Below are 14499 nucleotides of genomic sequence, written 5' to 3' on the forward strand. Positions count from 1 at the left end.
GTCCAGATGTGGCCGCTGTCAATGCATTCAGATTACTCACAGAGTAAGTCAACAAACAGTACACTGGTGATCTAACTTTTTTTTTTTAAACATGAAGTCACATGTCTTTGTGTAATCTCTTCTGGAATAATTGCGTTAAATGTGCATGAGTACGAAACAATCCACACAATGATAACCAGTTTACACCATGAGCCCCGAAATTGTGAAATACAATTTTAGTGACACATTTTTTTTTTAAACATCGCTGTGAAATGCATTGGATTTAAATCCAAATGTTTGTAACGCATACAAGTTATTGTAAAGCAGGGGTGTCAAAGTCATTTTTTACCGCGGGCCACATTGTAGTTATGGTTTCCTCTCGAGTGCCGTTATGAATTTGGGGAACCCATTAGAATGTTTAAATCCCTTCAAATATTACATACAGAGCACACAGCAAATTAATGAATAACTCGTTTTCAAATCTGAAGTCAAGAATAATTACTTTTATTGTGGTTGACATCCTAAAATATGAAATTTTGGCTCAGATTGTAGCAATCATCATGGAATTTAACAAGTATGATTTGCTTTCGCGGGCCGAAAAAAATGATGCGACGGGCCGGATTTGGCCCGCGGGCCTTGACTTTGACACCGGTGTTGTAAAGCAAAACGCATGCGAGCGTGTCCGGACATTCCCATCGTAACGTATAATGCGGTGCACCCTATGCAAAAGGTTTTTCAATATGTCATTCGTTGAAGGTGCGCCTTATATTCCAGAAAAAGTAAGACATTCACTGCCATTCATGAATTTATTCGGGAGTTGAAAATATGACGTATAGCGCTATTGCCGAATTTGTTTGGGTTTAGTTTTTTCATGCTTGGGTGCCGATGGAGTGCTGGCCATGGCCCCTGGCAATGTTTTTTTTTTTTTTCCGCAAGGGGGCAGCATTCCCCTTTCTTCCATGTTAGCGCTTTGTTCCAGCTTCTGCTGCTGTTAAAGAATCAGAATCAGAAAACCTTTATTCGTCCCACAATGGAGAAATTTGCAGAAAAAGCGGAAAAGCGGGGAAAAAGCGCTATATAAATCAATATATTGTATATGTATTGCATTATATTTTGGACAGCCGCCCTCATTTCAAGCCCGTATAACTCCAGACCCATACCATTTAGGTAATAACTTGTTTTCTGATGAAAAAAGAGAGCCTAAGATTTCTAACGCTGTATTTAATGTTTATGTAGTCCTAAAACTCAATATTCTTTGAGTCCTGGAATTGAAGCGACAATGATAAAAACCCTGGCACTGCAGTGGACACATTGCACATGTCTGGCAGTGAATGAGTTAAATATATGAAATTAGAGCCACAAAATGGGACCTTCGGACCCCCCCCCCACCCCCGCAAAGATCACGTTTCAGACTTTGGATTCAGATGTACACAATATTGCGGCTTAGTTTGTAAAAATTGGACAGTCTTTCAATGTGGTCGTCTCCTCCTCCAAACCTTTATTTGATTTTGGTCATAGCCAGGGCTCTTCTCTCCGTGTTCTGGAACAAGGCTCGGATTAAACTCTTCACCTCTGTGCTTGTGAACTCCAGCGCCAGAGGACCTTTACTGTCTGCCCACCTGAGGAGTGACATTTTACGTATTGTGGTAATCCGCAAAAGGGCAGGGTGTTCTCATGTTTCTAGGTTCAATCGGATGGATACCTGTCAACAATCTCCTGGAGGTTGGCACGCAGGAGGATGACCAGCTCTTTGAAGGTGCTCCACTTTTTGACATAAAGTGGTACTTCCTCCTGATACTTCTTGTTTTTGTGCTCGTCGGTCAGCGGTACGAAGACCAGCGGGCCCTCCTCCATGACCGTCTGGCAGAGCGTGTGCAAGTGCTCACCGTCCTCTGAAGAAATATCCTGGAGTTGCAGAAGAAAAAAAAAAATATGAATTGAACTTGTCAACTGCGAATAAATTCCAGATGTTAGAAAAAGGACGGACGGAACAACGAACCTCGAGCATCATGATCTTGGCAATGATTTCCATGATGGCCGTGTTCAGGAGGTTCCCCATGGCTTTGCAGTAAATGCTGACCGGTAAGACATCCTGCCAAACCGTTCCCAGTTGCTTTAACTGATGGATCACCTGCAATCAACCCCATGGATTAATAAGCGGGAGAGACTTTAAAAAGTCAAAACCCCATTCCCCCCTTCCCCCACACACCTGCCTCACGGCTTTGCTGGCTGCTGTGTAGTTGCTGGGGTCGTCCAGGTTGCAGAAATTTTGAGCGGTGGAGAGTCGTTCCAACAGCTCTGCCCTCTGGATGTTCAGCTGTGTAAAAAAGCACTGAGCGCCTGGATGAAAAAATAATAATAATAATAATGTGGCATTTAGAGCAGAGGTGGCCAAATTTTGAGTGGGGTACCTCAAGGTAGTGTTTTAGGTACCATGGTTTTTCAACAGAACCCTCATTATCTTTGTTGCAAGATATGTAGAAAAAATACAAGCAGTAGTGGCAGTCAAAGCGAGACACCTTTTAACTCATTCACTGCCAGACATTTGATCGATATAATATATAAAATGTGTCCACTCCAGTACAAGGTTTTTTGTCATTGACACTCGAATTCCAGGACCCACAGAATATTGACTTTTAGGACTACATAACCATTCAATGCAGCGTAAGAATCCTTAGACTATTTTCTTTCATCAGAGGTAATTCCTAAGTTATATGGGTCTGGAGTTATATGATCTTGAAATGATGGCGGCTATCCAAAATACAATGCAATACATACATATTGGTTTATACAGCGCTTTAACAACTGCTGAAGCTGGAACAAAGCGCTAACATTGAAAACAGGGAAATGCTGTTCCCCTGTGGAAGGGAAAACACATTGCCAGAGGTCTGGCCAGCGCTTTATCGGAACCCAAGCAAGAAAAAACAAAACCTGAATTCATTCGGGAATAGCGTTCTACGTCATATTTTCAATTCCCGAATAAATTCCGGAATGGCAGTGAATGAGTTCAGTGGACCTCGGTGTCTCCTTCAAATTATGTAATGCCGTCTTTACCTAATTTCCTGAATGCTGGTACCATGTCGACAAAGGTGACCACGCCCTGGTTGAGTGGCTGCGGCAGGTGTGGTCTAAAATGGTGGCCCAGGGTGAGGAGATGGTGTGCAAGATACATGCAGTTGTTGTGCTGGATGGCGGCCAAGTGAGGAAACTTGAGAAGGTTCTCTCTGGGGAGAATGATGAAAACAGAGATGTGCAATGGAGGAAAAAGACGGACATCTTGATAGAGTATTTTTTCTTGAAATCACATGAAGTCTATGACAATTTTTCTTCATTTATAGAATATGTATTTTCGATATTTCATAAATAAAGTTTTAGGAACACAAAATTGGAAGATGATTCTAAAGTCCTGACTGTGATGTATGAAATGACATTTTGGGTGGACTGTGTAAGAAAAGTACAAAGAAAAATATAGACGTGTGGGTGGATACTGTAACAAGGGAAATGCAACTGATGGAGTATAGACGGAAATTATCGTCCTGCTAAATCTGGTGCAAAGATCTCTTCACGTCTTTTTGATATTGACTGCATGTGCACATCATCCATATTGTACTAAACTCCAAACAACAAACATAAAATATGTTTTAGAACATATCATAGATACATCAGCTCACAAACTTAATTGGTTCCCAGAAAGTGTGTGTAAGACAAAAAGTGTGTATTCCAAACATTAATTTCCCATAAGAAACCATTAAAAATGAGAATAATCCGTTCCCGGGTCCCCGTAAAACATAATTTTCTACTATCCATTAGCTGTCTGGCTATCTACCTAGCTGTCTGGCTAGCTATCTATTAGCTAGCTAGCTTTCTATCTATTTGAGTTACTTCCAAGTTGAGTGAACGCTGGCGCATGTGGCTGCCGCTGCTCACCCGCAGAAAAACATCAACAGTGACTGTTAAGTGACCTTGAGAGTTTTGAAAGGTGCTTAAAATCAAATGTATTATTATTATAATATACAGTAAAGTCTCGTTATATCGATATCGGTTATATCGATAGTACTGCTTATTACGATACTATTTCTATGAACGCAAGGAGAAAATTTACATGCCGCAGGATCGGATACATCGATAGTCCGGTTATATCGATATTTTTTCCGACTCCCGAGAATATCGATATAACGAGACTTTACTGTATATTGTATATTGCATATTTTGGGTGCGCCTTATACATCGGAAAATACGGTTTACCTTTAAACTGCGAGACTAATAAAGGTAAAGGTATACCGTATTTTCCGGTGTATATGGCACACCCAAAAGCCTTCATTTTCTTCAAAAGATGACTCTGCCCCTTATACACAGGTGTGCCTTATATTTGGAAAACTTTTATATATTTATACATTATACAGTAAAGTCTCGTTATATCGATATCGGATATATCGATAGTCCCGGTTATATCGATATCGATATTTTTTCGGACTCCCTTGAATATCGATATAACGAGACTTTACTGTATTTGGAAAACATTTTCATTAAATGAAGGTGCGCCTTATAAATGGAATAAGTTTGAAAATACACCATTCATTGGGGGTGCGCCTTATACTCCGGTGCGCCTTATACACCGGAAAATACGGTAACTAGAAAGTGATTTATTTCTGGCACACCAACATTTGAGATATCCAAGGAATAAATAAATCATACTTGTGATACGTCGGGACAACATCGTAGAAGAGTTGGAAGATATTTCGGACGGTGAAGAAAAGCTGGGAAGCACTGTGGAGGGGGGGAACAAAATGGATACTTGAACACCTTGTCATAAAGGTACGTTATATGGCACCATTTTGAACTGCAAACACAGTAAAATTGTTGACGGAATAACAATGACGACGGTGACAACACACCATTGTGCCGAACTACTGATAGCCTCGCCCAGCGTGTTGAGCGCTAGCTCCATTAGCAGCTGCACCGATTCGCTAATGCGACACGCCGGGAGGCACATGGTCCGCGCTGACAATTGACTGGCGTTCTCCAGGGTGGCCTGTTGCTCGCTCGGAGCTTCCTGCTTCACCAGCGAACACGATTCGGGAACAGGGAGCTTGGAGAGACGTAGCTTGGACTCAGGCGTGATCTTAATGGAAAAAAAATAAGATGCACTATTTTAAGGCATACCGTAATCATGCATGACAAATTATTGTGTTGTAAACGTCGTACCTTGATGGTGTTGTGCATTTCAGACGTCATGAGTTTGCGAGCCGCCACGATGACGTCTTTGCATTTCTTGCTGGCGAAGTGACAGTTAACATCTCTGGCATATTTCAGGAGGTCTGTAGACTCACTTTGCAGAAACTCCATCTCCTTTAGAGCCTTCTCAAACTCTCCCGTCTCGATTATAACCTTTCAGAAATAAATATAGGTCGAATGATGAGTTTCTAGATGAGTAAGATCGAAAAAAAAGGAAAGTGACGTGACGTACGATGTTGTAATTTTCCAGTTGGCTGCTGTTGGTAGGGATGGAGTAGAGAAGGCACTCGTGGATGATACAATGGGAAAGCTCCTCCCAGATCAGCTCTCCAAAAATGGTGGACAGCTTTTTATCATTAATTCTCACATCTAAATAAAAAAAAAAAACAACAAAACTGGCATAAGGGGCTGCGGGAATGCATTTGAAAAGTTAAAAAGGGGTCTGTTATGTCTAAAAAGGGGGGCCAAATTAAAAAATGGATGGTGCCCGATTTAACTAGATTGCTGAAGTATACAAAAGTGATTGAAATAAACCAAAATACATTCATTGGAGCATGATATTTCAATAATAGAAATAGCAAACGAATAACCACTATTTGAGTAACATCTATTTTTATAATATATCAACAATTTGGCCCAGATGCATTCCTATGGCTGGAGATCTTTGCAAGGTTTGATATTCCACAAAATAATAGAACGTGACTTACTTAGTAGGTTTGAGTGAAGCGTCTTGAGGACCAACAGCAATTTGCTATAGACCTGCGACGGAGCAGCGCGCTCCTTATGAGACCCCTTCACTTGCTCGAAAGACAGGACGATTCCCTTTCCCGGCTGCTCGGACACCAATACTGACAAAAACGGGTGCAGCACCACTGGCTTCAACATGTATTTCAACAGCACCTGACCTGTAACACAGAAAAGCTGCATTGCCATTTTTTCCTACTGAAATGCAAATTAGAAACACCAATGGAGGAAAATGTATGTGTGGGTAACCTTTGAGGTACAGACGCTCCCCAACTTACGAACGAGATACGTTCCAGATGACCGTTCGTAAGTTGAATTTGTTCATAAGTTGACTTTGTTCATAAGTTGCTTCAGTGCTATAGTTTGTATGAAATGTATGCCTAAGGCTTATATAGGTATGTTTAAGGCTTATATAAGTATGTTTAAGGGCTATACAGTGAGACCTCAACTTACGAACTTAATTGGTTCCCAGACAGAGTGTGTAAGGTGAAAAGTGTGTATCTCAAAAAAAAAATCCCATAGGAAACCATTAAAATGGGAATAATCCGTTCCTGGGTTTCCATAAAATATACTTTTCAACTAAATAAGCCTAAAAAACTACACACAACATACCTTATTCTATGTATAATAAATGTGCTATTGTATTGTAATGAAAGAAATACACTGCATTGTATCATAAAGTCACTTTATTTACATTTGTGATGGTCATTTATGGCTTGATGGAATGGCGTTGGAGGTCGGTCAAAGGGAATTGCTGTTTGGAAAGAGAGGCGCATTACATGAGGACCGTAATTAAAGAAATAAACTGTGCTGTAAAATAAAGTTTTATTTACCTTTTTGATGGTCGTTTATGACTTATGGAAGGAGAGTCACCTTCCATATGTACTGTTGGTAACTAAACCTCTGGTGCTGTTCGGTCGTGTACTTCCGCCGAAGATCACTCCGCCCGCCGTGGTGGGTGTGTATTATGAAAATAGTGCTTATTATAAGGTTTAATTTTCATAAATTTGACGTTTGTAAGACGAAAAGTTTGTAAGATAAGGTGTTTGTAAGTTGAGGTCTCACTGTATAAGTATGTTTAGGCTTATATAAGTATGTTTAAGGCATGTATAAGTAACCTGTATTGGTTTGTACTGAAAAAAATAATAATAAAATATGTGCTCTATAAAGATATGTCCATGTACAACTGGAGACAAGACTACATGTTACTACAAAAATGTTCATTAGTACCATTGTTCGTAACTTGAATGTTCGTGAGTAGGGGAGCATCTGTATACATTATAAAGAGATTGTTTGTTTTCTCACTGAAGAGTTTGATTTTATGCTGAAGGTCTCCCTGGATGGCCAAAGCTTGTAGGACGCTACACAGCAAGGCAGGTGGTTCCGGTTCACTGTCCTTTTCGGGTGAAGAGCAAAGGCATAATTCCACCTTTAGGAAGGAGTCTGCGCCTGCAGAATCTGTTCGTACAAGTTAAAAATAGATACTGTATTGTTTGTCGAGAAAAAAAAGTCGTGCAGTACTCCATAAAGCATTTTCAACACAAAAGTCTGAAAATCAAGTTAATGTGTTGAAATTAATAGAATGAAATTAATCCTTTCCGAGCCCCAAAAAATATCCTTATAGTTTATATCAGTGGTTAAAACACTGTTGTAATCTGTTGTTTCTTTCTCACCCTTTAAGGAAGGTAATTTCCAAATGATGAGGCGTTTCCACTCATCTCCCAAATGATACATCAGATTTTCCTTTTGTACTGTCAACTCCGAGCTGAGCGTGCTAATAATTGGAAGCTGGATTGTTTTCCACCTTTTGAGAGATTCCACGCTTACCCTTGCCTGGGAAAAACAATAAAAAATAAAATAAAATAATAGGAATAATAATACATTTTATTTATAAGCATATTTCAAAGCTCACAAGGACACTTTACAATCACAATGAATGACCTTGACAAGCGATTTGGATTTTGTAAAGGATCTCAGTGGATTCATCTTAAGACATTTAGTTTTGTCATTTTACGTACACTTTTCAGCTGGTTAGCGGCATCCACGTACTTCTTTTCTTGAAGATCTTTGTTGAATTTCTCCATTGCACTGTGAAACTAAAAGGTGGAAACATTAAGAGTGTCAAGAACAACTGGATGTATTTTTTTTTTATATTTGCACCCACTTTAAGATTTCTATATGACGAATATTTGGGAGTATTCTACAAAATTTTGCTTTGTTAGACAGTGTCCTCCTTACATCTTTGAGGTGTCCGAGTATAGAGATGATGACTGTGTTTCTCTCCAGCTGCTGCTTCAAATTTGTATGCTCAGCCACGGCCGAATCAATATTTAGTTGAACCTGTTTTTAAAAACAGCAACAATGTTACACCGCGATGATAATTCTTCTAACCGAATTTCATGTATACCTCTGTCTCAATAAGACTTTTAAGGTCATCCATCTCTTTGGAGACCTCGTCAACCTGCATCATCAGGTCCTCAGATTTTTGCAGACTTGGCAGGAAGTCACTATATCGCTTGTTCATCATGCCACATACTTCTTCCTGTAAAATGAAGGGGGGGGGGGGGTTACAATGAGATAAACGAAGACAAATTATTTTATGCACAACATCAAAGTCTTGTTTATCTTGAATGAGAGAGATGTGCTGGCTGTATGCGAATCACATAATTTCGATGCAACATATTTAAATATTTTTGCAAACAAATAAATGCATTATTGACAATTTAGCATTCATCATCATGTTCGAATTCGACTTGCATACAGAGAATTCGAGTTGCATACAGAGAATTTGCCAGCATATTACCTTCTCAACACATCACATTGAGGAATATATATAGACATATATAATTAGTAAGTAGCAATATTTATGTTGAGACGAGAGGAGGAGCACATATTTTAACGCGAAGGTTATCAGTGAATACTACCCCAAAACTTTCAGCAACTTAGCATCATTTGAGCTAATGCTTTTGGCTAGCGTGGCACTTTACCTTCGTATCTTCTATTTTACGCGACATTTTGCTGATTTTACTGGACAGGTCCTCTTTCTCCAGTTTCCCAGAACTGGCGAGGACTTCGGTGACAAACGACGACATTCCGGGGCAAAAAGTTATGATATTTTTCCCCCGAGATATTATTGTAACTAAAACGATGACAGAACAACACAACGCGCGCCAGGCGTTTGATTGGCCACGCAACGAGCAAAGGCACAAGCCCCGCCTTTTCCTGTCTTAGTCGTTTCTCATTTGATCGCAACATGAACAACTTCCGCCTTAAATTACAATCAAAATGGGCACATAAATGGTTATTTACAGTCTATCAAACCATATATATATGTCTAAAATACACTGTTGTCATTGAAATTGAAGAGTAAAATGTGTTAATTCGGAAATAACGTCATGCACGAAATATAAAAAAAAACTAAATAATATCGTCCAATAGATGGCAGTATTGAGTCCGAGAACGGGTTATCCCAAAGAGAAGAAGACGCTCAACTCGTCACTATGGAAACTGCTAGTTACTCATTCTAGCTTGTATTACCTTTGTTTATAAATTGTTAAATCGTTCTCTATCGTTTTGGGTGGACATTTTAGCCATTTTGAGGACTTAGGACTTATAGAAGAAATAACTCAGTTGTGTCGGTTATTACTCAGGAAAATTAACAGTTAATGAAGTAGTAAATACCGTTAGCATTGTGCTAATATTTACCAGCCATGTCAGACTGGTGTAACAGTGACACTGGAGAGGCTGTCTATCGGTCTCTAGATGCTATCAAAAACCTACGGATAAGGTCAGTGTTTGTGTAAAAGTTGAATTGTGCGTTTTGCCATCGAGGCTCATTTTATCCGGATTAGCAGCAGCATGCACAAAAAAAGTAAATGGTATTTATCTCCAATTAAAGAGTGTCCTTAAAGAGGGTGTCCACCACAGCGTCTCTCTCCCAGCAACTCCAGCAACAAGTTATGTCCCGGCAGGATGGAGGAGTCATTGAACTGGTACCCCTCACCTCACAAGCTCAGCCTGGTGAGAGAATTCGTGTCATCTACGGTGGCAACAGAATTTTTTAAATAGATGACACCCCAACATGTTGTTTTTTTCACCAGGTGATAATGAGGAGGACATCGTCATCGGTTGGCAGGAGAAGCTTTTCAGTCAGGTCAGAACTTCCCTTCACAATGAAAACAATGGCAAAATTATCGGGGTTTCTGACAAACGTGTTTATCCACAGTATGAAATGGAGCTCTTCCAAAACGAGACAGCGTGTCAAAGCCCTTTGGACCGGCAATACCACAAAGAGGTCACTGCCCTGACCAAGACCAAGGGCCGGCAAAACCGCAGAATTTTTACCTACACCGATTATGATCGCTACACAAACTGTCATTCACTGCAGCAGCTGGTGGGTTGCCGAATACTCTGACACGTTTTCCAAATAATTTGACATTGTTCCAAAAAGCAGGTTTCAAACTGTTCGTGGATGTTTGTGTACGTAAAAAAAAAACACTGGCCTTAAAAAGTCCACTTACCTCAATGCTAACAAACAATGCAAAAGTGATTTTGACAGTTAGCATCAACAGTCTCTGATAACCAATAAGATTACAGCATCATACTGAGCCACTTACAGTAGTCAAACAACTCCCATTTTTCTTTGTTTGAAACATTGAAAACAGCAAGGCAGTGATTTACTCAACACAGCCAAGACCAAGCCCACCTTCCTGGCTGAAAGGATGGCCACCGTGCGACATCGAAGGCAGGACAGGCGAACCATGTGAGTGTGAAGCTCCCCCTTTCATCCCTCCACTTCGACAGTATCTGTCTGTCGGGATATATGTTTGTTTGTTTGTTTGTTTTTCTCACAGGGACTCCAGTTTCCCCAAATCCCAGATCATCAACTGGGAACCTAGCGATGAGTTCAAGAGGAACACCCATGAGGTGAACAACGTCATGCAGACAATGCATATCATGGGAGACCTCGGGCCTCCTGGAAGGTAAAAGTACACATCAAGATGGATTTCAAATTTACCATGTTTTCTTTTTTTTTAATTGAATCACAACCGTCTTACATCACATACATCTAGACCTAAATGTAGCTTTGGTTGAACTGCTTTATTTCCTGTATATGATAGTTGTCCATGTTAGGTGCTTTGTTACAGCTTCGGCTGTTGTTAAAACTCTATATAAATCAATATGTATTGTATTGTACTGTATGTCCCTAGTGATATATATTAATAATAATAATAATAATACATTTGATTTCTAAGCGCCTTTCAAAACTCTCAAGGTCACTTTACAATCACAGGATCAGTTTTTCTGTGGGTGAGCAGCGGCAGCCACATGCGCCAGCATTCACTCAACCCGGAAGTAACTCAAATAGATAGAAAGCTAGCTAACAGATAGCTAATAGCTAGCTAGCCAGATAGCTTATAAATAGCAAATAGACAGCATATATATTGCTAGGTAGCCAGCCAGCTAGCTCATAGATAGCAAATAGTTAGTTCGCCAGGTAGCCAGCCAAATAACTAGCCAGACAGCTAGCCAATAGATAACTAATAGTCAGCTATCTAGATACCTAGCCAGGTAGCCAACCAGATGACTAGCCAGCCATTAGATAACTAATAGCTAGCCATCTAGATAGCTAGCTAGATAGCTTATAAATAGCAAATAGATAGCAAATATATAGCTAGCTAGGTAACCAGCCAGCTAGCTCATAAATAGCAAATAGATAGCTAAATGTTGTCTTTGTCTCAGGGTTGGTCGGTCACTGCAATACTGGGATGACTCTGAAACCGGCGAAAAAGGTTCCTCTCATCATATATTTTTTTCTTTCAGGTTGGGTCAGAAAGAGAACGAATCTTTGCTGTTCACTGTCAAAACAGACGGCAACGGGACCATCATAGTGAAACCTGACTTCAACAAGGGCAAAGAACCTTATAGGCAAGTTCACTGAGGACATAAAAAGTGTCTTATGAGAAATGACAATGTTAACAATACAATACATATTGATTTAAATAGCGCTTTAACATTGTTCTGGCTTTTGCAGGATAGCAACCATTGGGACCAACAAAGAGATTTGGCAACTCACCATCGAAAACGTATCGGCAACTATGAAATCCGAGGAAAAAGAAAGAGAGCAGCACTTATACAAAGATGTGGGTAGACATTTTCTTCCATATTATGCCATGAAATGATTTACAGTTAAAATAATTGTATAGAATTTGTTTCATTAACACATTCAATTTTCTGTGTTTGGATATGTAGCTCTATGTGAGGCACAGGGAGTTTCCAAATAGCCTCGTCGGGCAGGACTTTGAAATGGTATGTCATTTGAAATACCGTATGTAAGTAATAATACTAATAAATAAGAATACATTTCATTCGTTTGTGCCTTTCAAAACACTCAAGGTCACTTTACAGTCACATGATACATTTTGTTCTGGGGGTGAACAGTGGCAGCCACACCCGCCATCGTTCACTCAACCCGGAATAACTCAAATCGATAGAAAGCTAGCTAGTTAGCTAATAGCTAGCAAATAGGTAGCTAGCTAGCTAGCTAATAGATAGCCAATAGCTATCTAGCTAGCTAATAGATAGCCAATAGCTAGCTAGCTAGCTAGCTAATAGATAGCCAATAGCTAGCTAGCTAGCTAATAGATAGCCAGCCACATAGCCAGCTAGCTAGCTGTATATTGTATGTTTGTTTTGTTGTCACCATCACAACTAAAAGAATTGTTGACCACTGAACAGAAATTAGCATTAGTGGGTTGTATATTTTTTACATGTGATTTTGTATATGTCTATGGGGCAGATTTAGTGTTTAAATCACTGTTTAAAATATGTTTTTTTTAGCCTTGCGTAGCCATGAATTATTTTGACATTTACAAAATTTTTTTGTAGCCTCCTCCTGGTGTTCTGCGTTACTTAATGCACGGGGAGATTGGTAAGGAAGTCTAAGCTAATTTGTAACTATTGGGAGTTTCTAAACTTCCTCCATCTTGTCTCTGTAGTTTCTGCCAAAGGCTTTGAATATGACAATTTATACGTTCATTTCATAATGGAGCTTCCAAATAGTAAGTTGCTATCGCTTTTTACGCTAAGGTCTTGTCACATGGCCTGAAAATGTAATGTTTATGTTTTGTGAACTAGACTGGTCCAGTTTGCCAATGCAATCCCAATCTGGAGTCACACACACCTCCAGGACCAAATCGTTAGGCAAGGTCTGTACTTAACAAGCAATTAGACACATTTCAACACAGTAGACACGCTGATATTTTCTTAAACTTTGCCAACAGGACAATGTGGCATATTTCTGCTACCCTTTCACCTTTGAGGTATTCTTCATGAGTGAGAAAGGGAGCGAGGGTGAGTGTCGGGATGCGTTTTGGGTTGCATGCGTAGTGTTTCACAATGAAAAAACTCACCACCATTTCCTGTCCCTGCAGATTCAGGTCCCCAGTGGCCAGTGTTGTATTTCAAAGTTCTCTCACAGGACTCGTGGCGACGATATCGAACCGAAGGCTATGGATACCTACTCTTTCCATCCACACCTGGTAAATACATATTGGGATGTAAAATTGAAACTTTTATCAATTTATTGGTAGGTAGGGAGATAAGTAAAGTTCTATTATATTGCAAATGGATTGGATTAGTCATAAATCCGCTTCAATTCCAAGCCGCAATATTGGTGCTAATCTAAAAACCTGCGCTCCACAGGTAAACACACCCTGACGTGTCACACATGGAGACCCGTTCAGACTGGCACGGTCTCGGCCTTGAGGCGCTTTTTCATCGGAGGTTCCCCGGAACTGGAGGATCTCAGCTATGTGCGGATACCAGGACATTTTAAGGTAATCTTGAAAATGTTGACTCAGTCATCAAGTTACTGCAACAATATTTTGTTTTCTTTTATGACTATAGGGAGAGAGATTAAGTCGCTTTGGGTTTTGCACCGAAAGCTCAGGAAGCGTAACATTTAATCTTCACTGTATCCAGCAGTCTAGGTAAGTGCTTATTTGACAGAGTTCTAAAAGAAACTTCTTTTCTGAATCATTTTGGTATGGTGGTTGGAAATTTCCGTTAGGGCTTTTGTGGATTTCACAAGAAAAAGGAGGCAGAATGCTTTTAACCAGTCCCAAGGATTTAATCATCATGATACTCTCTTAAGCACCATGGGTAAGCAGAGGACTCTTATCAATGGAACTGGAAAAGTGTATTATCACAGTCTAATATTATAATATGCAACATTTTGATGATGTGCCGTATTGTGATTCCACCAGAGGCATTTCAACGAGCCAGAAGAAAAATGCAAGAAGTTCGAGAAAGTCTTCCCATAGACTTCATCGCCTCCGTCTCTCAAATCCAAATATGAGCTACAGAAGAGTGAATATTATTTGCCATTTTAAATGTGGATAGGCTGTGATGGAAAAGAAAGTTATCTATATAACTGTACAGCATTTCCCATTTATAGTACTGTATTTGATTTAGTGTTGGATTTTTAAATATATATGCTTTTGTATGTGTCAAATAAGACAAATAATGATTAAAAAAAAT

The 14499-nt window shown here is 39.7% G+C and overlaps 2 protein-coding genes across 2 annotated transcripts; one reads left to right on the forward strand and one right to left on the reverse strand.

Annotated features, from left to right (window-relative positions):
* Positions 1 to 126: 126 nt before the first annotated feature.
* zw10 (zw10 kinetochore protein) lies at positions 127 to 9140 on the reverse strand. Its single transcript, XM_089016264.1, has 16 exons — positions 8946 to 9140; positions 8366 to 8500; positions 8197 to 8298; positions 7977 to 8054; positions 7632 to 7791; positions 7264 to 7416; positions 5922 to 6119; positions 5447 to 5583; positions 5185 to 5367; positions 4875 to 5101; positions 4675 to 4746; positions 3034 to 3203; positions 2189 to 2319; positions 1979 to 2110; positions 1682 to 1884; positions 127 to 1598 (listed from the first exon to the last, which is right to left on the reverse strand). The coding sequence occupies exons 1-16, from the start codon at positions 9048 to 9050 to the stop codon at positions 1478 to 1480; spliced, it is 2307 nt and encodes a 768-aa protein (XP_088872390.1). The 5' UTR covers positions 9051 to 9140; the 3' UTR covers positions 127 to 1477.
* A 317-nt stretch (positions 9141 to 9457) lies between these two features.
* mks1 (MKS transition zone complex subunit 1) lies at positions 9458 to 14491 on the forward strand. The gene is made up of 18 exons (XM_089017076.1): positions 9458 to 9745; positions 9857 to 9978; positions 10059 to 10111; positions 10184 to 10351; positions 10623 to 10720; positions 10812 to 10940; positions 11782 to 11886; positions 11993 to 12101; positions 12211 to 12267; positions 12847 to 12889; positions 12957 to 13019; positions 13096 to 13166; positions 13242 to 13311; positions 13392 to 13499; positions 13663 to 13796; positions 13867 to 13949; positions 14030 to 14121; positions 14226 to 14491. The coding sequence occupies exons 1-18, from the start codon at positions 9669 to 9671 to the stop codon at positions 14315 to 14317; spliced, it is 1674 nt and encodes a 557-aa protein (XP_088873202.1). The 5' UTR covers positions 9458 to 9668; the 3' UTR covers positions 14318 to 14491.
* The last annotated feature ends 8 nt before the right edge of the window (positions 14492 to 14499 follow it).

This window comes from Hippocampus bargibanti, linkage group LG16 (genome assembly GCF_051943395.1).
Source record: "Hippocampus bargibanti isolate YZ-2025 linkage group LG16, ASM5194339v1, whole genome shotgun sequence".
NCBI lineage: Eukaryota > Metazoa > Chordata > Actinopteri > Syngnathiformes > Syngnathidae > Hippocampus > Hippocampus bargibanti.

Coding starts and splice junctions, on each gene's coding strand:
- zw10 (XM_089016264.1), bottom strand. CDS start 9,050: ATGTCGTCGTTTGTCACCGAAGTCCTCGCCAGTTCTGGGAAACTGGAG. Junction 3,204..4,674: donor GTTGTCCCGACGTATCACAA/GTATGATTTATT, acceptor CATTCTCCCCAG/AGAGAACCTTCTCAAGTTTC. Junction 1,599..1,681: donor CTCCAGGAGATTGTTGACAG/GTATCCATCCGA, acceptor GTCACTCCTCAG/GTGGGCAGACAGTAAAGGTC.
- mks1 (XM_089017076.1), top strand. CDS start 9,669: ATGTCAGACTGGTGTAACAGTGACACTGGAGAGGCTGTCTATCGGTCT. Junction 9,979..10,058: donor CACCTCACAAGCTCAGCCTG/GTGAGAGAATTC, acceptor TTTTTTCACCAG/GTGATAATGAGGAGGACATC. Junction 13,312..13,391: donor GAGTGAGAAAGGGAGCGAGG/GTGAGTGTCGGG, acceptor CTGTCCCTGCAG/ATTCAGGTCCCCAGTGGCCA.